This window comes from Peromyscus maniculatus, chromosome 3 (genome assembly GCF_049852395.1).
Source record: "Peromyscus maniculatus bairdii isolate BWxNUB_F1_BW_parent chromosome 3, HU_Pman_BW_mat_3.1, whole genome shotgun sequence".
Classification (NCBI taxonomy): Eukaryota; Metazoa; Chordata; class Mammalia; order Rodentia; family Cricetidae; genus Peromyscus; species Peromyscus maniculatus.
The window spans coordinates 130,557,540-130,582,250 of NC_134854.1; the positions used below are offsets into that span (position 1 = coordinate 130,557,540).

Genomic DNA, 24,711 nt, shown 5'->3' on the forward strand with positions numbered 1-24,711 from the left:
CTTGGCAAGTAAAGCGGCAGTCTCCATCCTTTCCTCCTGACTTGGTCTTGTTCACTGGAGATAGGAAGAACAGATTTGGGGGGGGGGGGATAGGGAAAGGAAAGTACCTGAACTATGTCACACCTGATGGACTGTTAGATGTGTGCACTTGGGAGTATGCATCCCCCACCCCCACCCCAATCAAGATGTGGACAGCTCCCTCACTGGCCATAAATGGGCACCAGCTGATGCTAAAGCTGTAAACCTGTAAAGTTACAGGCACTGTGTTAAGGGCTGGATACAGTGTGCCCCCAAATAGACACAGTATCTTCCCTGCTGGAGATTTGCTACACAGACTTTACAAATTATTGTGAAAAATTACTCCAGTCTGTCACAAAACATGATGGAAATTACACGGAATTATGGGAACCGTCATCTGGAGACATTTCCCTGAGCCAGAAGCTCAAGCGTTCACTTCAGAGGTCAGGCAAGCATCAGATGAGTAGCCTCAAGGCAAGACAGCACCCACTTTTCTAAACTAAGAAGTGCCGTGTCCGTTGAGAACGTGCTAGAAGTTCAGGCAGAAGTCGTGAAGAACAGAGCAGTCCACCTAGGTTTCCCCAGTTTGTCCTTGAAAAGGACTTGGGTGTGCACTGTAGCTTGTTGGACATGCTCATTAGTTTCCATTTGAGATGCGATCTGCGCTTAACTACTGTCACTGGGAGCTCTGGTGACAGCTAGCAACTTGGCTTTCCTGTACTGCAGAATGAAAAAAAAAAAAAAAAAATACTAGACAGACATTTCGTGTCACCCAGGGTAGCTGTAACCTGGTTTTATTTTTATTGTGCCCTTAACTTCTCTCACCTCTAGCTCCTCCTACAAGCCAATGATGCCACAGAGGAGAAACTTTGTAAAATTCAGGATGTGCGAAGGCTGGGGGGGGATGGGGGGGGAGACAGAGAAGCTGAAGAATTGTTAGATTTCACCTTCAGGGGGCGTGCTCATGACGTCCAACCCTGGTGGAGGCGTCCTACTTTTTTACATTGCTGTGAACTGCTGAGTTGGGCACCTGCCAACATTCAGACAGCCGTTACATAAGACCTTTCTTTTTTTCCTGGAATTTAGGCTCACTGCTGGTGTGCGACCTTCAGCAGTAATTGCCAATAAGTGCAGCAGGAGTGTTTACTCTGAGACACTGGCAACCGCAGAGCAAACTCTCCTCACAGCACACAGAAGCCACGGCAGAGTCTGCTGAGGGCATCTTCTCTTTTGACTTTCTTTTTCTTTTCTTCTTCTTCTTTTTTTTTAATGCTGAGATTATTCCAGAATGACTGAAGTGGTGTAATTGAGTCAAGCCAGATTGCATTTTTAAATAATGGACCACACTGTTGAGTTCTGATGAAGTCTCTCTGTAAGATAGGCATCAGACTGCATGAGTAGAGCCATGTAATTTTTAACTTGTTTTTGTTTCTAAAAGCAAGTACAGTTAAAAAGAGAATTGTATTTGTAGATGTGACCATTTAAAATTGCTCTTGTCAATGCTAGAAAACTTCTATTTTTGGCTCAGTTTTCTTAAAGCTTTCTTTCCTCTTAATGAAGGGGTTTCAGAGGTTGATAAAAGATGGCCTGGTTAACATGTTTGCAAGCTCATTCACTCCTGTTTTGTTTCCTTCCCCTGAGGCTATAAGTAGATTAAAAAGCAACTGAATGCTGATTTAGGGACCAAAAATTATAAATTCTTTTTGCTATATTGACATATCAATCTAGCATACATGTCTTGACTTGTGTTCAATTTCTGCCAGGATGGTCCACGTGGACACCGTGTTTTTAACAGAAAATCATGGATGCCCTGGGGCCATAGAAGAATGCCTGTTAAAGAGAGTAGAAAGCAAAGCCTGTTCACAGGCCCTGCTGTGTGCTGGTCCAATAATAGACACACATGAAAGGAATGGATGGAGAGATGGACAGGTGTGAGGGGGTTGCTGAATTGCAAACACCAGAAATAACCTAGGAAGTCTCTGGGCTTCTTTAAGAATGACAAGGCATGGTAGCAGATGTGCATCCCTCCATAAGAAATCAGGTACTTTATATATAAAGCAGGCACGTGAGTATCTTTGATGCGCATAGCCCATTACTTGACTAACATCAGTTAGGATGCCCTGATTATTGGCCTCATCCAGGAAGGACATTGAGGGCCCAGAAACTCGAGGTACTATTTAAGTTCTACTTAAATGTTTGCTGGTCACTTGAATCTCTGTTTCTATTATGTTACGTTTTGCTGACCTTCTGAAAGTCCTGGGAAGACTTACAATCCAAGGATCAATATGATGTCTGGGACACTGCTTGATTTTCAGGTTCATAACTAGGCATGTTAATCACCTACCAGCTTCAAAGATTTCACTCTCATTAGAGATATCGGCAGCATGTACTGTGAGAGAGAAATAAAACCTAGAATATTTAGGTCTTAAAATGTTATTCCTTAAAATGTTCACTAAAACCTTGCCATTCAAGTAAAATGATAATAATAATAACTGTTGAGAAAAACTAAATTCATTTATCAGACCCTACTTATATTTACTTACATTGGTATCATATTTACATAGCTATTCTTGGAACATGTATACTATATTATTATGTATTTCAGAATTGCATCTTAGTGTCATAAAATCAGCATATCCCCAAGGAACTGTGACTTTAATCATCAGAGAAGGAAGTGCCAGTGTGGGCTGTTGCTTGTTTTATCTAATTACATTCCTGATTTGGTCAGGTCTCTGTCATAAGCCCAAAAGTAAGTTGTATTGTTTAGGGAACTTGGCTGTTAGATTTTTAAAAATGAAGTTTACTAACAATAGACTATGCACTACTTGATACTGTAGCTGGAAGGAATCCCAGCACAATGCTCCAGTCTCCCTGAACAGGTGAGGAGGTGGAAGTACAGGGAGGCTCTTTGGTGACCAAAGAGTCCTCACAGAGACCGTCATCACGTGACACCAGCCAGTGCTCTTGGCTTGTCCATTGTGGCCCACTAATAGAAAAACACTCACACTTGTCTTTCTGGGTAATAATGAAGTCTCTAAGCATCCTCTGCTGTCCTACACAGCTTCATAAGATTTTCAGGGGAAAACTTTAAAAGATCATTTAAATTTTTAGAGCAAGCACAATCCTCTAGGGAGACGAGCCAGCGCAAGTGCAATCATAGAAATAGGGACATTCCTGGCCTCACACTAAGAAAGAAAACTGGACACCCAGGAGCCTCTGCAGAAGAATATAAGATGCTTCTCTGTGCAAAGAGAATGGAGACAAAATAGAGAATTAAACAAGAAAAAAAAAAGGATATACCAGTTCCAGCTTCATCTTCTTCATTTCCTTTGGCTTTGGTTTTGTTTGGCAAGGGAATAAGAGGGTAGCTGCTTGGGTTCCTGCAGGAAATCCCTGCCTGCAATCCTTTTGTTCTAATCATATAGAATGAACCTAAAGGACATGCCCGTGGGAGCGCGGCCAACACAAATGGTAGAAGACGGTACTTTCCGTCTCTGTCTCCGGCTGCTCCAGCATGTGCGAGCAGTCGCTTTCGCCCTGCCGTGCCTTACGGGTCTGGATTGCACTGAGGACAGACAGCAAAGCTGTCTACACAGTTTCTGGTTTTTAGTCTAAAGCGGGCAGGAACGTAAGAGCAGAGCTACAAGGGCCTTCTTGGATTGTGTTACTATGTTTACCATTTTGACAAGACACACACCTCAGCTCTGATTTTATTGTCCCGGCTGTGTTGAAGGCCTTCCTGCCACGGGGTTTCTCCCGACCCTCGTCAGGAGGCGGGGTGCTTCGCACCAGCTTTTTCTCCCCAGAAGTGGTAGTGTTGGATTACTCTTCTCTGTCTAGACCTAACTGAGCAACCCTCCCCGTGTGCCTCTCTACTTTTGCTGGAACTGTTTGGTTCCATTGCTCTTGGATTTTATCAGTCGAGAAAAGAAAAGAGACCATTTTTAAAATTACATGACAACAGCTTTCTATTAAGGGTATGTCTTCCACTGCAGTGATCCAATTACTAAAGTGGTTGCCTTCAGCTGCACTGCAGCCCCCCCACTCACCCCAGGTCTCACAGTTTCTGTCTTCGAGACTGGCTTGCCACTTACAGCCACCTTCTGGCGTAAGGAGAGGTGCACAGTGTACAGTGTTGGAGAGCAATAGCAGGGGCCAAGGTCATATGGTTACAGCATGAACCTTGGCTTCATTCCATGGCTCCAGACTGTACCTTGCACCCCTCAGCCATGCTGCTGGCGCATGACTTGAGTCCAGGGCAGCCCAGGTAGGATCTGACGATGATGTCTGACGTCAGTTTCCCGTTCCACGCACGTGTCCTTTGGCCAGACTCGTGGCACCATCTTCATATGGAGTGGTAGACTTTTCTAGCCACACCTTTTTTGAGCTACCCCCTCCCCCTCTCTCATACACACAAAGAGAGAAAGAGAGAGAGTTCATGTGTGTATCCTTGGACTGTATCTTTGACTGTATCTTGCTCGCTCGCTCGCTCGCTCGCTCGCTCGCTCTCTCTCTGTCTCTCTTTCTGTCTCTGGGGTAGGAAGGTTGAAATAGAGTGTGGGGTGTTTACGAGGTATGGCAGGAATGAGCCCAGGAATCCTGTCTGTGATAACCTGAGGGAGCCATAAGGTTAGAATAATCATGCTCAGAATGGAGAAACTCATCTCATTGTCCCAGAGGTGTTGGAAGCGACTACCCACCTGCTAAGCCTCAGCTGGAGCCATCTGCCGCAGGATGGGGCATGGAATTGCAGAGACAGGAGAAAGCATAAATTCATAGGAGGCACGTGTCCCTAGAGAGTGTCAGTGAGGGACCTTGCCAGGCTCGAACCGTGTTACTGTCTGCCCCCTTGGTCCATTGCTGGGTTTACCCAGACCTCCATTAGTACCCACAGTACCACTTTCTCATTGCCCAGCAAGACATCCATAAATAGCAGCTCCTCCTTCTTGGTTAGTGACTCTTCTGGTTTTCTTATTGCTGCAAGACAATGTCTGTCTAAAGCAGTGGAAAGTGTAAAGGGTCTGTTTGGGATCACAGTGTACAGCCGTCATGGCTCGGAAGGCACACTGGTGAGATCAGGTCTGGCTGTGATACACCAGGCGACTGGTCCCTTGGACCACAGTTCAGATGTAGAGGAGACGAATGCCGGTGCTTTGTTGGTTTCTTCCTTTCTCCCTCTTTACAGTGGTGCCACTCACCACCGGGACACATCCTCTCTCCTCACTGAAACCTCCCTGGAAATGCCTTCGCAAACACACGCACAAGTGTGTCTCCCGGAGGATTTCAAGTCTAGTCATGGTGACAGTGAAAATTATAATCATCGCAGTGATAGTATTTTATTTTCTAATTTTAAACCTGTGTCTCATATCAGTCAGCGTTTCCACCACATCCCATTTACTTGAAACATCAAGCAGTTGGTCCTCTCGACAGCCCAGCCCCAAGCAACAGGTGATTCAGCGAAATCACCTCTCTGTGATCTTTCTCTCCGTGTTTTGTCCTTCAGTGTTGGTCTGCAGACTTCTCTGTGGTCTGTAAAATGCAAATGCCATGACTAACGTGCTTCGTTTTACTCCCAATTAGCTACCGCAGGCACCGGAAGCTGAGAACTCCACAGAGGTGTGTTGCCCACCTGTATTTGCAGTGCTCGCAAATACGGGTGCTTCTAAGTTGTCCCATTTGAGTGTGTGCATTGTCATGATGAGATGTCCATTCTGGTGTTGGGCATGGGAAGGCAGGCTCTAGCAGGCTGGAGACTGATCATTGCTGTGTTGGCTGTTTTGGGATAGAAAGAAAGTCCTCCATAGGTGGAGCGAGACTAAACAGGCTCCAGGAGAGAGGTTGCATGCACCCTTGGAAGGTCTTCACTCATAACCCTTTTCAGTCTAGACATGAGAAGTTCTGGAATGTTAAGACCTTCCTGTTGTATGGATTGACTTCAGACCATGTGCAAAGATCATGTACTTTTGAAACTCAGGACATGAATCTGTAGTTTTCGTATTAACTACTGGGACAGTTGCACAAGGCAATGTTTCTGTCCCATCCTTCCCAGCCATCAGCTACACTGGCTAAATGAAGGACTAGAGTTGATTCTAGTAAGATCAGAGAAACTATTAGGGCAGGCATGTTTCTAGGTGTGACAACTTCCTTTCAGACACTGTTGATAAATCACAGGAGTTCAAGCTCAAATGAAAGGTGCTTTATCAGAGAGAAGTCTATCGGAAATGATAAAAATCCAACACAAATGATAGAACCCCTGAGGTGCAGTGCAGATGTTTTCCAGGGATGAGCCTGTCATATTCTAATCAGAGCTCTTGACTAGTAGTGTTGATTAGAATACTCATGCGCTGGTGGGCTAGGGAGTGCTGTGGTTTCATGTATGTGCCTGACCCATACTGTATGTATCAATGTCCTTATGCATGTGCTGTTCAGGACTGCATGTATGAATCATAAGGACCTGCCCAGTTGAGTCTTGCTTTACAGCCCCTTTTGGGTTAATATAACAGCATATCCTATGAACTACCATTCATAATCTTTGCAAAAAACAATATTGGTCCAAAAGCTCATTTGAAACAATGTTGTGGGATAAGGGGTTGGGACAACTATTAAGCAGAATCTAAAGTATTCATACCTTGGGAAAACCACACAACATAATTATTTTATGTAACCTTGACTGTATATGAGCTCATAATGTATTTTGTATGTGACTGATGCTGAAGATGGTAGTGTTTCCTTAGTGCCATACTTAAAATGGAATTTCTGCATGCTTAGCAGGAGCTTGAACCAAGTCCACCCCTGAGGCAACTGGAAGACCATAAAAGGGTATGTAGTCTTGAGTCTCGTGTGTTGGGAGCTAATTACTGTAACTCCCCACTCAGCCACACAACTATGATTTAAAGACAGCCCTGTTGGTGTTGATATTGTTCAAACATGAATTGGCTTAGGGCCAATCATCCTCTTGTATAGAGGTGAAACTAGCTGGCAGTTCTGTTATCTACCTGAACAGAACTGTGCACAGCCAAGCTCCAAATAATAACCAAGGAAGCATTTCACACCTTCCTTCCCGGTGATGGTTTTTAAATAGGTGATGGGGGCAGCCTTGTGCTTTTACAGTGACTAGTGATCCTTACAGCCGGCTTACAATAAACACAAAAGCTCAGTGCCAGCAGAGCATAATTACACCACCCAGCTGTGAGAGTGCTAACTTCCTCCTTCTCCCTTCCGCCAGTGTTTTACATGTGGGAGCATGTATCCCAACAAACACATGCACCTGCTCACCAGTGGATTGTTTCAGGTGCACAGCTTTCATAGTTCGCTTCTGTTATTTAACGTTGCACCTCAGCCTTTGGTGAGGCAGAGATGAATAAGTCTTTGAACACTAGCAGTCACATAAAGCTCCCCAAGTTAGGAAGGAATTTGTAATTTTTTTGTCCTCTGAGAAGGAAACAAGTGTGTATCTTAGAATAGATTCCTAAGACAAAGGACTGACACTTTCTTTTACAATGCTGGCTGTGTGTTGCCAAAGAATTTTCTAGAAGGTCATATATATATGCATGAACATGCTGACCAGCACTGATTTTTCACATTCCCCATTTCTTGAAGAGAGCTGGGTATCTCGGTTGTTTGAGAACTTACTCAGTAGTGTGCTAAGACTTCCATGTATGCCCATATGTCAGTCTTTAGAGGAGTATAAATTGACCCAGTGGCAAGCCTTTCTTCCTCCTGACACAGGTTAGAGAGTTCAGACTCGGAGGTTTAACATATTGCCCAAGGTCACATGGTTAGAAAAAAAACAGTCTTTGTGAAGACTGTCATGGGGTTGTGATCATTTGTGTCATGGAAAATGTATTCCTGAGATAAATGGGTAGCCGGAGGTAGCACCTATGTTCTGTTCGTATATTCCAGCCCCTGCCCTGTTCCACTGTTGATATTGTTCAGTTATCTTGCCTTGGTAGAGAAATAAGTTTTATGATTTCTCCAGCCAAGGAATAGTTCCTAGGATGTTTGCATTCGGGCCAAATTTGGACCATGATGCCCCTCTAACAGCCGGTATCCCCTGCCACTCAGTGGCTAGAGGCACATTACATTTTCATCTTTTCCATTTTTTGCCAGCTAGTAAAGAATTACCCTGTATCTTAAAAGTATCCAGCAAAAGTACCCAGCCATCCTTCAAAGGACTTAGCATAAAAAAAAAAAAGAAAGAAAAGAAAAACAAACAAACAAACAGTATTAGAAACAGATACAGTCCTCTTTGGCTAGATACTATATGTGTGATTTATAAGTTATTTCATGTCTCTGTGTCTTGGTTTCTTCCAATGTATAAGGGCAATGATAGTAGTCTGTGTTCCTTAGGACAGTGACACTGAGCTGCGCACAGGAAGCATTAAGCCCAGCGGCTCAGGTGTTTAAGACAGAGTGTCATGTTGTAGCTTGAAATACTTAAGTGATTTTGTAGACAACAAGGTTAGGAAAGGGGAGGTATTTTTTTTTTTCAATTCAGATGTCTTAATTACTAAGATGTGATAGACTCAACGTCTGAGAGGTGATCTTGCCTAAAGCATAAGCTCTTTCAGTGACTGGGACTTAGGAGCCCAAAAGGCCACCTCCATCTCCTTTGCAAGTGATGCGTTGACTCTTGGGTGTCTTGTTCAGCACGTACCTGTATTTCCACCCAGCTCGTTGGCCACTACTCTGATAGAAAGGAAACTGTGAGCTCAAGACTGATATATGCCAGTTGTCATTATTTGAACCTGACATTTACTACAAATGAAACTTTCCTTGACTTCTCATTTTCTCGGTCTTGGGTAATACTTACTATGTGCGGAATTTCAGACCTGAAGACACACACCGGGTATTTGTTTGCAGGCTCTGGATGCAAACACTGCAGTGAGGGGAAAACTGGACTCCACAGCTCAGCGCCAAAGCTGAAGTGACATCCCCGGGGAAGTCACTGTTTTCTCCTTTGCAGTCAGATGCCATGTCTTGGTACATGGTGAACAACTTAGCGCTGTTGAGCAATTTATATCAAGATGATTAGGAAGGCTTTTCTTTGAAGATTTTAACTTTTCCTAAATTAAACCAACGGCTCAGAAAAATACTAGAGATTTGCATAACTTTTAATAATGCTTATTCATGTCTTCCCTGTTCCCTTTTATCTAAAACCCTGTCTTTATTTTCTACAGAAAAACAAAGCAACTTCAATTTATTATTTTAAGAAGAAGCCAAAGCAATTCCTATTTGTTCTGTTCTTTCTATATATTTAAATTTCTGTGTGTGTGTATTCTCTCTCTCTCTCTCTCTCTCTCTCTCTCTCTCTCTCTCTCTCTCCCCCTTTCTGAGATGAATATATACCACAAACCTTATAATAAGAGTGGGAAAGTTTGTGGGTGGGATGTGTTCTACACCCTCCCCCAATAATGAGCACATTTCATGATATTCTCTTATGGGGGAAAATGTACCATTTGATGCATCTGTTGCTATGGTAACTGCTAGGGTTTTTCTGATGAGGAAAGGCAGAATGCAAATGTGCAGTCCCTCTGTATCAGTTGGGCATCCGGGCTGCATAAACACGGACTTCCTGTGCAGAGCCCACATGTTCCCTTCTTCTTTACCTCCTGCCTGCTTCATCGCAAACAGACCCCAGTCTTGCTGTTTCCCTTCAAAACTGAGAGCTGGAAAGAGAACAACCCCTGGGAGGTAAAAGCCCGGGTCCCCTTGGTCCCAAGTAGAACTGTTATATAAAGGCTCCGGCATGCACGTTTGCTGACTGGCTCCCATCACTCATCTTTGGATTTGACCACCCAGTCTTTCTGTCTTCCTGACTCTTCTCTTGATGGTGACATAGATGGTATGAAAGCATGGTGACAGATCTTAGGTCTCTTCACAGCTGTGAGGGGATCTACTTAGAGGCTTCTGCACCTTTATTATACTAAAGACCTGCCTTCTCCCAGACCCTGTTCTTGCTCAGACTAAGTAGAATACTTGCATCCAGCTATTTTTAAACCAAGATTATAATCTCTCATTCAACATGAAGGTCACCTGTCTTTCCTATTTCTTTCTTAGTGGCTCTTGAATGTTTCTTTCAAATTTGTATTCCCCTGAAGTCAGCTTTTAAGTCCCCCGTTTCCTAGTGACAGCTTTGGAGAATGTGGACAGGCTTGCCCAAGCCCGTGGGATAGAACACCAGTCAAGCTATATCTTTATGTCAAACTGGGGTTTTCTGAGCCATGAAACAGCCTTGTCCTGGAACTTTCTCTCCCTGGCAAGCATTTCATTTCCAAAGTGCTTTTAAACACTGCAAGTGACTTCCTCACTGGAAACAGTCTTGGCATTTTGGATTTTCTATTGGTCCAGGTAGGAAATGAGTTTCATAAACTGACACTAGAAAATGCTCCCTGCTTGTGGGAGGAATTGAGATTTCGGGGTTTGTTTTGGTTGTCCCCCCATTTCCTGCATTCCCATTCATTTAAAAATCAGTACCAAGCTTTCAGCACCTTCCCCCTTCATTGGTTAACTTCATCCCTGTGTGTTCCTCTTCATCCCTGGGCTCTGGCTACCCGCATAAATTAACAAAGGGGATGGATGTGGCAGTGTAGCTCTGGGGCCTGATAGACATTTACAATTGGCAGGGTCCAGGCTTTCTGCCTTTTCCTTTTCTCCCTGGTTGCCTGCTTTCCTGGGAACATACCCCCCCTTTTGTCCCCCTCTCACCACAACTCCACCCCCCCCCGTGTCCCCCGTCACCCTTACCCCCCATGTTCCCTCCCTGCTCCTTTCTCAAACACCCCCCCCCCTTTAAAGTCTCCAGACCTATTCTCAGCACTTCTTAACAAATCACTTAAAATTCTACTGACTCATGCTTCAGTTCCAGGGCTCCTCAGAACTCTATTTTAGAGACCTGCTAGTTCTTAGCACCTCCCTCTGCTAGACTTCCCACTTCGCTCTCTTTTGCTGCCCTGGAGGGAATCCAGGCCTTACTACTTTGCCCCTGGGAAGCAGCCCAGGGCAAACCCAGATGAGTTGGTGGTCCAGGACTCCCTTAGGATTGGGATGGGAAAGGTGTTAGAGCTGAGAACAAGCTCTGCTCCTGTGTGCTGGCTTGTTCAGGCACCCTGGTGCTGGGGAACAAATGAGATTGCTTCTGTCAGAGTTGCAAGAAAGGTTATTATGTCCACTCTCCAGGATTTCATTGGTGTTTATAGCTTTTCATTAGAAAAAATTTGAAATGCATGTTTTAAAGAAGTTGGAAGAGTTTGGACAACTTCTATCTATAACTCTGCTTCAACTATCAACTCATGTTCATTCTTACCTCTTTAATATCGTCCCTGTTTCTCCTTTTTCCTGTGCTGCATTTAAGCAAATCGTGATATTGTTTCATCCATAATGCTTGTTTTTGATCGGCATTTTTGAAGTCTCCCACTTGTCCAGTGGTTCTCAACCTTCCCAAAGCTGTGACCCTTTATTATAGCTCCTCATGTTGTGGTGAGCCAAACCACAAAATTCTTTTCACTGCTGCTTCATAACTGTAATTTTGCTACTGTTATGAATTGTAATGTAAATGTCTGTGTTTTCTGATGGTCTTAGGTGACCCCCCACCCACCCACCCAGGGGTTGAGAACCACCTCCTCTCTCCTGTAGTGTTGTTTTCCTCATCATTTGGCCCCGTAGCCATCTTTGTAAGAAAGGCTTGCTGCCGACCTGCCTACCAACTTACACTCTTACTATAATGTCTTAATATTTTCTTGGCCAGGCATAGAGTCATACATCTGTAATCCCAGCACCTGGGAAGTAGGGACAGAAGGACCCACAATTCAAGATAATTCTCAGCTATGTAGTGAGTTTAAGGCCATCGCTCTTCTAGATACTGCCTCAAAACATTCTTCCCCTTCTTCAGGTCTTTGGGAATAAACACTCTGCCTTGAGTAACATTTTTTATACTGCTGTGTGGAAGCTGACCTGTAAAATTTGCAGTTTGTCCAAATTTTATCAGCTTAACCCAAAGGGCTTTTCATTTTTTGTTGTTGTTGTTAGTTGCCCTTCAGAATTACTGTTCTGTCTTTATCCTTGTGTGAGAGGCTACTTCAGATTTTACTAGTCTAGATTGCCACCAGTTTTTCACAATAAAAATAAAACAACTTATGTTCCCTGGGAAAATATTTGAAGTGGACTTCGAAGTTTTAAAAATGATTTTTATTAATTTTTTTTTCCCACTGAGTGAAACTGGGTCAGTTATACCTGAGTACCCTTGCGTGGGGTTTTGTTTTTGTTTTTGTTTTCAATTTAAATATTAGTCACTCGATTATGCTTTAAATTTGGGATCTGATTTCATTATCCTGTTTGAATTAAGGGTGAGGCACTCAGGCAGATCTTGGTCAACCGTTACTATGGAAACATCAGACCTTCGGGAAGAAGAGAGAGCCTTACGAGCTTTGGCAATGGCCCGCTATCGCCAGGAGGACCCAGCAAGCCTGGGGGAGGAGGTAGGCTATGTGCTGTGCTCATGAGCATCATGTGGGGACTGAGCATGACCCAAGGAGCCGTCTGCTTTTGCCTGACAGCTGGAAACTCAGATGTATTTGCATTAAAAGTTTGTTGTTGTTTTTTGTTTTGCAGCTTCTTTTATCTTTGGGCAACCATTAGCTTGTTGCATGAACATGTTTCCCTAGAAGAGCATTTCCCTACATCCCTACATATATGTTTTGCATACATCTTTTGCCTCTCTTTCTCATGCAGTGACCCTCTTTGTGATACTTGGATGATTCAGGAAACTAGATTTCATTGTCCATTGTCCTGTGCTTGTGAGCAGCTGTATTTGCTCATAAAGAGGAGGATAATGGCAGCGAGAATGGTGAAAGTTAGCGTTTATTATGTGCCTACTGAATGCCATGAGAGCTTTTCCAAAGACTCTTCATGTTACCCATTTACATGACAATTACTGTTTTTAGCACAGTTTAACAAAGGATCGGAAGCATATTTCAAATATATGTAATTGTGTCCATGTTCTCATGGGAGTTGACCAAAAATTAAAAAAAAAATAAAAACACTTAAAAACAAATCTTTAAATGTGGTGAAAGTTATTTTAGGCACAGTAACAGGTAAAAGTTTTCAACGTTTTGAACTTGCTGGCCAATTTTACCTAGTTTAGGTTTTAGTGGAGCCGGTAACCCAGTGCTCAAGACACAAAAGCGAGTTGAGGCGCAGTCTTGGAGTTGTGGTTGCAGGGCAGATTCAGATCTGTAGAAAGGTCCATGCAAAACATAAAAATCATGTTGTTTGGGCTCTGCAGTTGAAAGTACTTGTTGAACTTATAGAGGACCCAGGTTTAGTTTCCAACACTCATGGTGGGTCACATGTAATTTAGTTCCAGGGGATCCAACACCCTCTGCACACATCTAAGGGCACAAGGCACTCATGTGGTGTACATAAGTACATGCAGGCAGAACATTCATACATCTAATTTTTTAAAAAGAATCCTAGTATTTAATATATTTATTCTAGCAGCTTCTAGGGAGGTGTTTGGCTTTCCTACTTGATGAAAATTTGAAGTTTGTCTACCTGGTTCATGTAGCTTTGCAGGCTTCAGTGATGGTGGGGTTCTTGGCCACCCCAGAGATGAAATTCGGCTTTTCAAACCCCAAATATCCCATGATTCTCACAGAAACATTCCTCATACAACAGCTCAAAACTGTTTCTCTTTATTTTCGGAGGTGTTGTTTGACAGATACATGTGGAAATCGGGAGGCATCGCTATCAGGATACACCAGCATGGGCTGCCTTAAGTAGCTACGGCAGACGTTCCACAGCTCTTAGGGCCACTCTGAGAGGAGCAATTGTGTTGAGCGCTGTAGGGAAATACATGGCTTTTGGCACTCTGAAATTACTCAGACCATTTTTCTATGTTTTATTGTTCCAGTTATTGCTAATAATAATTGAAGGCATGTTCTTAAATACGAACTTTCCAGAACCGATCAGGAACCAGTTCACTGAGTGGCACAGACCCTTTCCTCTTTCTTCACTGTATTCGTCTTGTCTGAAGAGCTGTGATGATGGGACCTCATTTATTTTGTTCACAGCACATCATGCCCCCACCGTCTCCGGCTCTTGTCTCCATGTCAAGCACTGCATTAATACTTATTGAGTGAACACACAATGTGGAAGGATGAGTGTATTAGAGTGAGGGATGCTAGGGATTGTTTTAGGTGATGTTTTCTAAGAGGGATCTTAGTCCTTTTGATTGGACTCTTCTTAAACCAGTTCTTAGTAATTATGCCCCCAAGTCATTCTATTTTAAGAAACTGTATTGGCTGACTGGCTGTGGATCACTTGATGAAAGTATATCATTTTTCCTTCATCTTGTCTGCCTGAATGCAGGACCATCTTTGCCACTTGCAAGTTTAGGTATTCTCAGACAAGCACCTTCACCTCTCTTAATAATCAGCATTTTGCTGTGGGCTTGTTGAGAGGGTTAGAGGAAATAACACAACTACTTAGAGCACTGAAGGTTGTTTGTTCTTAGTGAATATGCAGAAATGCTAATTGTTCCCAATGTCCTCAATAAGAGTAATGTTCTGTCTTTCCAGGGGGAGGTCCTGGATCCAGTTCCACGAGCAGGGGCGAGATGAGCCTGGCTGAAGTTCAGTGTCACCTCGACAAGGAAGGAGCCTCCAATCTGGTCATCGACCTCATAATGAATGCATCTAGTGACCGAGTGTTCCATGAAAGCATTCTCCTGGCCATTGCGCTTCTGGAAGGAGGCAACACCACCATCCAGGTAGGAAGGCAATGTGGCAGCTGGTGCCGTACCCTGGTTCTGAGGACCAGGTCCCCAGGAGGTGCTGAGACTTGGTCTTATGAGGAAGCGTTCATTTTGCTCACACTGTGACTATTTTGTCTTTTCCAGTGTAGTTCCAAAATATCAGATGTGTTTGAAAAATGGAATAGGCATGCTAAAATGGATAGCTAAAGTCTGTTTATAGTCTTTCTTCAGGAACATAGATATCCTCGTCATTAAATGGACAGGAGAGTGTGCAGACTCAGTGCTGTTTAGAAGAACTAAAATTTTTACCTATCTGTTGACTCTGTAACTACTGTTAACTATAAACTTTACTTTTAAATTGAAAGTCCAATGAAAGCAAATGACTAATAGGGAAAAGAGATTCAGGCCAGGCTAGTCAAAGATGAATAAATGGAATTTTTTTAGCTGAGTATGGTATGTATTTTTAAATAATACTTGAAATAATAATATATTATTAAAATATTTAAACAATATTAATTTGGGCAAATGTCCTTGAAGAGACTTTAAAAAATTGTTTACTTGTATGAATGTATGTGTGTCTGCATGAGTTTATGTGCATGATATGCATGCAGGTGCCCACAGAGGCCAGAAGAGGGCATCAGATCCCCTTGAACTGGAGTTACAGGCACTTATGAGCCACCTTTTATGAGTTCTAGCATCAGAACCTTCGTGGTCTGTGAAAGTTGTAAACCTTCTTCTATTTCCAGCCCCACAGAGTCCATTTAAAGGAATTTTCATTTAAGTATATATAACAATTCTTACATATAAGTAGCTTTTTCTTTCATTTTCCTTTTTTTTTTTTTAAAAAAAAAAGAAAGGATCTTGTTATATTGACCAGGCTGACCTTGACTTCCTGTCTTCAGACTGTTCTTCTGCCTCAGCTTCCCTAATAGTGGGGTTACAGGCACAGTTATGTTACCATGATGGACTAGAAGCACCACTTCAAATGATTCCTTTTGTTTTAAAAGTTGTTTGTGTGCTTATGAGATGTGTCTCTCCGTGAATCCCAGGCTGACCTGGAAAGTCACTGTGTACATCAACTGGCCTCAAGCTTCTGATGATCCTCCTGCCTCTGCCTCCTGAGTTCTGAGCCCCTTAACTATTTTTAAAATCCTATTCTGCCTGAGTTTTTCTGTTGTTGTGAGCTTACTGAATAAGGCTTTCTTTGGATGTGTGCACCTGTGAATGTGTACACACATGCATTTTGATCCCTTTGTTCCTATTAATCCATGTAATAGAAGGTTTGCCCATATGTCAGTATTTGACCTGACATACTCTTGGCCTTACATTTCAATTGGGAACTTGCACTATTGAAATCTCAGCTCTCCTTACATCAGAAAAGGGTGTTTCTTCCTGAGGATAGATGTGGCCTGGGCCAGGACACTTGGCTTAGTGAACACAGCACGCGTTAGACTTTAGCCTCTGCTCATTCTTCCAGCCTGGAAGCCTGTGCCTTGCATAACCCGCTGCAGGGGCCCTACTTTCTGCCCTCCAGTCCCTACTGGACCCAACACACACTTTGAAGTTCTTTATTAGGCACAGAGATCTGTGGTAATGAGTTACTCACCCGTGCCAGTGACAAAGTCTACTGTTTGTCTGAGTCGTCACATGCGCACATGAGTCATGGCATATTAAGACTGCTGTTTAGTTTTATCTGGCTATGAGAATGGCTGGATTCATGGGTCCTTCCCCTTGTTGGGATGTACTTTCCCTCAGCTGCTACATTCACAGTATCAGATCCCTGTGTTGGGATGGTAGCCATGCTAAAATGCTCCTTGTCTTTGAGCTCCTATGACCAGATAAGTTGATCTAAATACCCTCTTGGCCAGGCAAGTGTTCTACCAACTGAGCTAAGCTACCTCCCCATGTTTTTAAAAAAGCTTTACTAGTTGAAGAAATCTAAGGATTTCTGAGGTCGTTCTAAAAAAAAATAGAAATGTCTAGCAAGGATGCAGGAGATACATACATCCAGACAGGAAGCTACATGGCAAGTATAGAGCTTATGGATTCCCAATAAAAAGGAGTTGTGCTAAGAAAACCACTTGTTGACAAAGGTATATAAGGAGATATCTCGATAGATAGATAGATAGATAGATAGACAGACAGACAGATGATAGATTGGATGGGTGGATATGTGGATGGATAGATGATAAATAGAAGATGGATGGATGGGTGGGTGGGTGGATGGGTGGGTGGATGGATGGATGGATGGATGGATGGATGGATGGATGGATAGATAGATAGATAGATAGATAGATAAAAGGAGTTAAGGAGTTTGTGAAGTTTTCTGGTGACCTGTGTTTTGAAGAATGGGTATCAGACCTTAAGATAAAAACTAAATGTGGGGCCTGTAGCATGGAGAAACTTTGGCACACCATGGGTGACAAAGCTCAGAGAGATATGAACACAGATTGGGTTTCCAAGACTGAAGAACAGTGTGCAGGAGAGGGTAGACGGCCTGGATGAGAGGTGGGATTTATGTGAGAAGCAATTTAGCCCTCTAAGGAGCCTCAAGACTGTAACTTCAGGCTCTAAATCTGTCAGCAGAGGACAGATAAACCGAAGGAAGTAAGGTCGGAAAGAGACATTCAGTAACTAAAAATTAATTTGCTGGCTGGGCATTGTGGTGCACACTTCTAATCCCAGCACTTGGGAGGCAGAGGCAGGCAGATCTCTGTGAGTTCAAGGCCTGCCTTGTCTACAAAGTGAGTTCCAGGACAGCCAGCGCTGTATATAGATGGTGACCCTGTCTCAACAACAACAAAGTCAATTTGCTGTAATTCCCGCATGTGGGAAGTGGATGCAGGAAGATGGTGAGTTCAAGGCCAACCTCTCCTACATGGCAAGTTTAAGGTCATGAGACCCTGTCTTAGTAAAAACAGGTATACTAAAGTACCTCAGTGGTAGAGTACTTCACTCACGTGAACAAGGCCCTGGGTTCAGTCCTCATCACTGAGGGGGAAAAAAGACACAAATTTGCAAAGTAGCAAATATGTAAAATTAGCAAGTCTAGTGTCCTAATGCACAGCACGAGGATTGATATAGGTAATGAAATGGCAGTGTGTAAAAGATCTATGAAAGGTCAGGTTTTATCTGCTCTTGCCACGGAAACAAAAATAAACATGTATGTAAGGCCATGGTTGGTTGGATGGATTTGCTTCACTGTAGTAAGCTATTTACTGTCTCTACAGACCTCACAATATCATGTTGTATACCTTAAGTATGCCCAGTGAAATTTGTTTCTTTTAAAGGTTAAATAGCAGTGATTTAGAGCCAGAGTAGAAAGCACTCTAGCGCTTGATGACTCTCTGATAACAACAGTACTAGCTTGGGAGAGGCTTTCTAGGGGGCACAAGGGAGCCGCTTGGGTGCTAGGAAAACACTCTATCTGCTTCTAGCTGACAGTTACATGGTTGTGTACATGGTTGCACACTGAACTAGACACTTAAACTACGTGTATTTTACTATGATGAAAGAAAGGAGGGGTGGGTGAGTAAGAGAGAGCCTAGGCCTTGTTGAGACCTTGATGCAAGAGAGAAGAGGGATAGACTACCGGTGGGTGATGCTGACACCATCTGCCGAGGCCAGGCATGGACTCAGGCTCTTGAGTCCAAGCTGGCTAATTGGATGTAGGAGGTGGAAGGGCAGAAGTCCCTGCTGTCTCTGGAGGCTTCCTGTCCTAGGAAAGACGAGTCAATGCTCCGAGCCACCACTGGGGAGGGAGTCGAGGAAGCACGGGGCAGCTCCCAGGGCTGAGGCTGCCAGCTCCGAGGCTCACTGCTGAGGTGGAATCTGGGGTTCTGGCAAGATGCCCTGTTTTTCACAGCATCCCCCCCCCCCCACCCCGACAGTGATGGCAAGGCAGACAGAAGCTGTTTTTTCCTTCCAGTTCTTTATCTTCTGCAGTAATTATGAATATTAGTTCCATGTTTTCACACAGTCATGACTCACATGCTTTGGCTGAAGATGAGATGCGGCCACAGAGTCCTGGTCAGCCACTCATGGGGGTAGAACCACTTTCTTTCTCTCCCTCTCCAGGGATCCAGGACACTGATGAGTGAAGGGCTCATGTGTGGGTAACCTGTAGGCTTTTTGCTGCCGGTATGCAAGGTCATAGCCTTCAGGCTCCCGAATGCTCCCTCTGCCCCACCCCCTTCTGGGACCGCTAGGGACCCAGTCTGATCCGCTACATGGTATCAGGCCTATGGTTCCAGAAATTGTTCTAGTATGGAGTTGACTTGGGAGACTCCCTCCCTCCCCCTTGCTCCAAGCTTCTCTTTTCTCTGGAGAAAATGATGTAGAACTAGTGTTGCATCTGGGGCCAGCTGAGGACAGGAACCCTAAATCCCCAGGGAGGGTGATTCAGAGTTTGGTCTCGCTGTAAAGAAACTGGTTCAAAGTAGTAAAGGAGCAGCTGGGAGGCGAGTCTGCCTTTGGTTAAGACTGAAGTGGCGGCTATTAATGATTGCCGAAGTAAACACGGAGGTCCGTGAAAGACAGGGTCACCCTAACTGGAACTCACTGCCCATTGCCACTTCCTGTTCAGCATGACGTGCACGTTCTCATGAAAGGACAGTGCTCTGCGGTCAGGTGGATTTCCTGAGCATTGTTTTTTTGCCAGTGACCGACAGTAGGAAGGACGGAGGGAAGCAGGCCGGGCTGTGTGTTTTAGACCCACATATGGTCTGTCTGGAGAAGGATTTACAGCCCTTACGTTTAATGTGCCGGGACACCTGCTCCAAGGGTCTCCCACCTGCCTTACGTCAAGAAGCAACAATGAAAGCAGCTTTCAAATCCAGTATGGTGTGAAGCTGGAAAATTGGTCCTTCAGTCTCTGTTCCCGTCTGTCCATCAAGTAAGAAACAGGCAGGGACTTGTGGATCCCGTGAAGCTTTACATCAAGACTTTTTTCTTTGCTTTTTTTTTAAAAAAAAAAAAAAAAAAAAACAAAAAACAGAATTAGTTATTTCTCAAGGGAGTCCATTTCTAGAGTTGTCTTCAAGTTGTGAACATAATTATTAAAAATAATAATGATTGGACAAGTCAACCATAGTCCGTCCATGCAACAGGAACTCAGCGATGAAAATGGGTTAAGCTGGGACTGAATCAGTAACCTAGACTGAGTGAAAGAGGTCAGTGCACAGACAGGGGCCCACTCTGGGTTTTGTTGACATGATTTTTCTTCAGGAGGACAAGGCTAGTAATGGAGAACAGACCGGCCCCCATTAGAGTCAGGAACGACTTGATCAAGGGCCAGGGAATATTTGGGGAGTGGAAGTGTTACTTGCTCTGCTTTTGCCTGGGAGTCACAAAATTGTGTATGTGTGTGAAAATCTATCCAACTGAATACCAAAGGGGTCAGTTGGGTATCGTATGACAATTTTCAAAATTAAGAGAAGTGGAAACATGGGCCCAGGAGAAGGGGCTACAGCTAGCATCCATTTCGTTGACAGTAGCTCACTTAAGACTCCCAGTTCCAGCCCAGCAACAGTGGTGGCGCACGCCTTTAGTCCCAGCACTTGGAAGGTAGAGGCAGGCGGATCTCTGTGAGTTCGAGGCCAGCCTGGTCTACAAAGTGAACAACAGGACAGCCAAGGTTGCACAGAGAAACGTTGGTTCAGAGTACCAAAAAAAAAAAAAGAGAGAGAGATTCCCAAATCCCCTGGGAGGTATGCACACATGAACTGTCCATACTGTAAGCTGAGAAAACCCGCTCAAGGAAGTGATGAGTCAGCGCTACAGAGCTAAGCCTCCCGTGCCGTCCATCTTTGCTATCTATCACCCAGCAACCCCTTCAGATCCCAGTAGTCATTTGATACGAGTCATATGCTAGATGGCTCTTTCACTCCGTGTGGTCTTGGCTGGGCTGCACTCCTTGGGAGAGTTGGGACTAGAGCAGTTAACATGGCCACTTGTTGGGCTATGGCAGTAGGTGGTGGTTCTCAGCCTGTTCTGATTCTCTGTGTGGGTAGGGCTTCCCGTCACATGGTGGCTGGGTTCTTAGAGAAGTGCTCACAGCAACAGAATTCGAAGCTGTCCATCCTTTCTTCCCCCACTAAGATTTAGTTTTATTTTTTAATTACGTGTGTAATTGTATGAATCTGTGTGGGGGTCTGCGCATGTTGTAAGAGCAGTACCTGTGGAGTCCAGAAGGGGGCACTGGATTCTCTGGAGCTGTGTTAGAGTTGTAGGCACTTGAGAGATTCCAGACCTGGGGCCTGGGATCCGGAATCTGGTCCTCTGGAAGATCAGGGAGCACTCTTAAGCACTGAGCCGTGGCTGGGGTTAAGCCATTGTGTTCTCATCCCCCTGGCACCAGCACCCTGCTGCCCACCCTTTTAGAGTCTGGGCTCAGAACTTTGAGGGCGATGTGTCTACCACGTCCTATCCATGAGCCAGCCCAGTTGCACCAGGACGCAAGCTGCCATGGGGAGGAGAGCATGTAGAAGAAGAGAGGAGGGGGCGTCGTTGTTAGAGCCACCCTTGGGAACTAGTTCATTCTCACTCAGCTATAATTGATGGTGCACCCCAGCACGTGTCAGTCAAAGCCATGAACGGGCAGGGGCAGGAAGAGACAGCCCTCTAGGTTCTGGAATTGGTTTTCTTTGGAAGTGCAGTCCCTTCTTTGCGGAAAGTGTTGACACACGTCCACTCCCTTTGGATGGAGTATGAAAATTCAATCCCGTCTTGAGGATCGGGTCACTAGGGACTGTAGCTCTCCAGAAATCCTGGACTGAATCGGCCCGACTGTCACAGATTCAGTTAGTAGGAAACCAGAACTGATGGCAGGGCAGCCCTTGCTCAGCGCTCTTGTCCTGAAGCACCCCCTCTGCTCCCCCACCCTCCCCTGTCATTCATCTTTCATCGCCTGGATCCTTGAAAAATACTAGAAGCCAAGTTTAGACTATTTCCTAGTGTGGCATAATGGACTCGGAGGAACCCCGTCCCTAAGGCTTCCAGAATCTTCTTTCCCTTCTGAGGCTTCTCTGATGGTGGTAACTCTCCTGCCTGGGGCCTTCAAAGCATTTCTGTTTACAGGACCGTGGAGATGGTGCCCCAGCCCTTGGGCTCTCTGGCTGGGTGACACACTTGTCAGGCAGTGGGAGATCAGGCTTATCTTGAAGAACACTTCCTGCTGCTTGGTCCCCCGCTCCAGTGTCAGCCCCCAGAAGAAATATTTCCTTTCTGCTTGATGTTTTGTCGCAAGTGGGAAACTATAAAATAAGCATTTGCTTATGAATTAATTTCTGGCACACACAGCACTCAGTAAGCCTCATGGCGCTGTATATCCGTCCTGCAACTCCTTGCCAACTTCTGTGTTCCTTCCTCCTAAGATGTTCCCACCAGCACTCGGGGGGAAGTTCCCTTTGCTTCCTCTTCCCTGCAGAGGACAGGGGTTGTCCTTACCTGGAATGTGGAGGAGGAAAGTCTATCTGTGAACACACATGGCTCTTTTAAGTTTAAAGTTAAGACAGATGTTTGGGGAGACGGGTGCTAGCCTGACTATTGAGCACTCCATAGCAAACTAAGGGGGTAATTTTTTTAAATATTTTTTTTTTCCTCTTGGAGTACTTGCTTCCAATTGCAGAAGCACAGTAATTTTCAAGTGGCTGCCCACGGCAGTTCCTCTGCCAAGGTCTAGGTTACAGACACACCCAATGAGAGTTTTTCCTTCTGCACGTACACAGCTAGAGATGGAAAGTGTGAGATGCACTCAGTCCAGAAACTGGGCTGTGAGTTCATCTGAGAAGAGAGAGTTCCCTTATTCAGGGGCCTTTCCCCCACCCCCCCTCATACTTTTGGAGGTTGGGTTAAGAAATGAGTCCCCGCCAGTCCTGGGTATGATATCACACCAGTTCCCAACAGATCACTGCTGAGCACCGTATGAGAGGAACACATTGCTTGGGCTGCCTGTGACCCCCACATCTCAGAGAGCTACCCGTAGAAAGGGTGTTTGATTCTCTAGCACCCAACGGAAGGCCGGCTTGTGAGGAGATCAGCCTCAGTTTGACAGGGCAGTCACCCTGAGGAGGAGGAAAGACTGGTATGTGAGGGAGTTATGTAAATGGGTGTTGTTTTTGGCAGGGAAGTTAGAAATGAGTCACTTTCAAGTGGTGTTTTCTAACCTCAGGTTTTATCCATGTGGGAAAGAAGTGAGCTAGCCCAAAGTCTGGGACAGTTCTCCCCGCAGCGTGTAGGGACTTAGAATTGTTGGCATTAAGAACTGATAAAGGCAAGCTGACATCTCCAGGAGACATCCCCACCTCACCCCCAAGCAGTGCCTGCCAGTCAAAACTGAGGGTTCTGAACAGTGAAGCCTCCCACACTTTCTAGAAAGACACATCCAGGGTCCGTCCCTGCGTCCTGGCCCTCCTTGGAGAATTGATGTGTAAATGTTCAGAGATTTGAGCGAGAGCCTTGAAAGGGAGCCCTGCTGTATGAAGGGCTTGGACCTCTGGAGTGGGACAATGGGATCTGAGCTTTGCCCCCGTCAGCCTTGAGTAACTTTGAATTTGAAACTTAGTTTCTCTTCCGTAATGGGGGTAAGAAAACAAAGTTGATCATAGAACTCTCCAGAAGATTAAACAAAGCAAGAGGGGAAAGTGTTTGGCCCAAGGGATGCCCTTTCTTCAGACCTGCAGCAAAGTCCTTAGCCTTTCTCTACCTGGTTGCTCACCTACAGAGCAAGCTGGTGACAGGTGCTGCCTTTCGGGTGCCTGTTGAGTCACAGAAAGTGCCTTTCGTAGCAGTCAAAGCTCCTACAAAGCCCTTGAGCTGTGTGGATATTTGTTTTCATTGATTCATAGAATTTCTTGTCATTTAAAGACAGACTTCATTTATTGGCATTGATTTCTGTCAAGAATGCCTCTGGTTTTTTGTTTGTTTGTTTTTGTGAAGTGATTTGTCACCCAGAAAGGCCTGTAGGATGTTTGGTTTTCTCTGATTGTCATACTCAGTCTACTTAAACCTTTCCGCTGGTATATTTGATTTTGGACATCCGGAACATTAGGAAAGGTGATCACCCGTGGCACGTCACTTCTTCCACCGGTAACCACTCGGAAGAAGCAGAAGGTAGAGGGCAACCTGGTCGATTGTTTCTGGTGTGTTGTGCTCCTGGCTTGGCCTGTCCTCTTCCCTGCTTTGACATGTGAGTGTATTGTCCTCCCGTCCTTCTCCAGGAAACCAGGGTGTCATTGAGCAAAAGTCCTTTGGATTATTTGTCCAAATCTGGGTCTCACAGAAAGTCATAATTCCGAAGTAGTTGGTGAAAGGGCCTCAGTGGATGAGAGTGCTACTGGACAAGCGTGAGAGCCTGAGTTCTCACGTGCATGTAGTCACACATGTTCCTCTTACCGTAGCTAGCACCATGAGGGGCAGAAGCAGGGGTTTCTCCGCGGCTTAATGACCAACAGCCTCATTCTAGGTTTAATGAGAGACTGTCAAAGGGATAAAGTAGAGATTGATAGAAGATGATTCCTAATGTCCTTATCGGACTTCCATATGTGTACAGAAGAACACACAGTAGTTACCATGCTTGGGTATATCAAACTGAGCTAACTTCCTGGCAAAGGAAAATGTCAACTCTCGGAGTTCTATCCTGGTTGTTAGTGAGTCTGCCCCAGTGACAACCTTTGGCAGTGCATGGGCCTAAAAGCACTCAGTTTTGTAGTTCAGGGCAAGATCCTGCTGTAGGATTCACAGCTTCATTCACCCAAGACTGACAGCTGTGTCAGGAGAAGGCTGACAGTTGTGTCATGAGCAGGCCCAGGGGGCACTCACTCCCAGTATTCTTTCCTGGGTGGCCAAGTCCACACTAGAGACAGAAGTGGACTTTTATGTATATCAGCTCTTCTGGCCATCCACAAAAAACCTTAAAATTGTTGGGGAGAAAGGACAAAGGG

General features: G+C 44.8%; 1 protein-coding gene across 18 annotated transcripts in view; it reads left to right on the forward strand.

Annotated features, from left to right (window-relative positions):
• Positions 1-24,711, forward strand: part of Itpr1 (inositol 1,4,5-trisphosphate receptor type 1) — a 343,419-nt gene that overhangs the window by 219,266 nt on the left and 99,442 nt on the right. For 8 of the 18 annotated variants that reach the window (XM_076567490.1, XM_076567493.1, XM_042273747.2 and 5 more), the window contains 4 exons: positions 5,599-5,634; positions 6,787-6,837; positions 12,362-12,494; positions 14,595-14,785. In XM_076567490.1, the coding sequence (XP_076423605.1) occupies positions 5,599-5,634; positions 6,787-6,837; positions 12,362-12,494; positions 14,595-14,785 (411 nt within the window). The remainder of the gene's footprint in view (positions 1-5,598; positions 5,635-6,786; positions 6,838-12,361; positions 12,495-14,594; positions 14,786-24,711) is intronic. The other 10 variants (XM_076567491.1, XM_076567494.1, XM_042273754.2 and 7 more) reach the window with 4 other exon arrangements.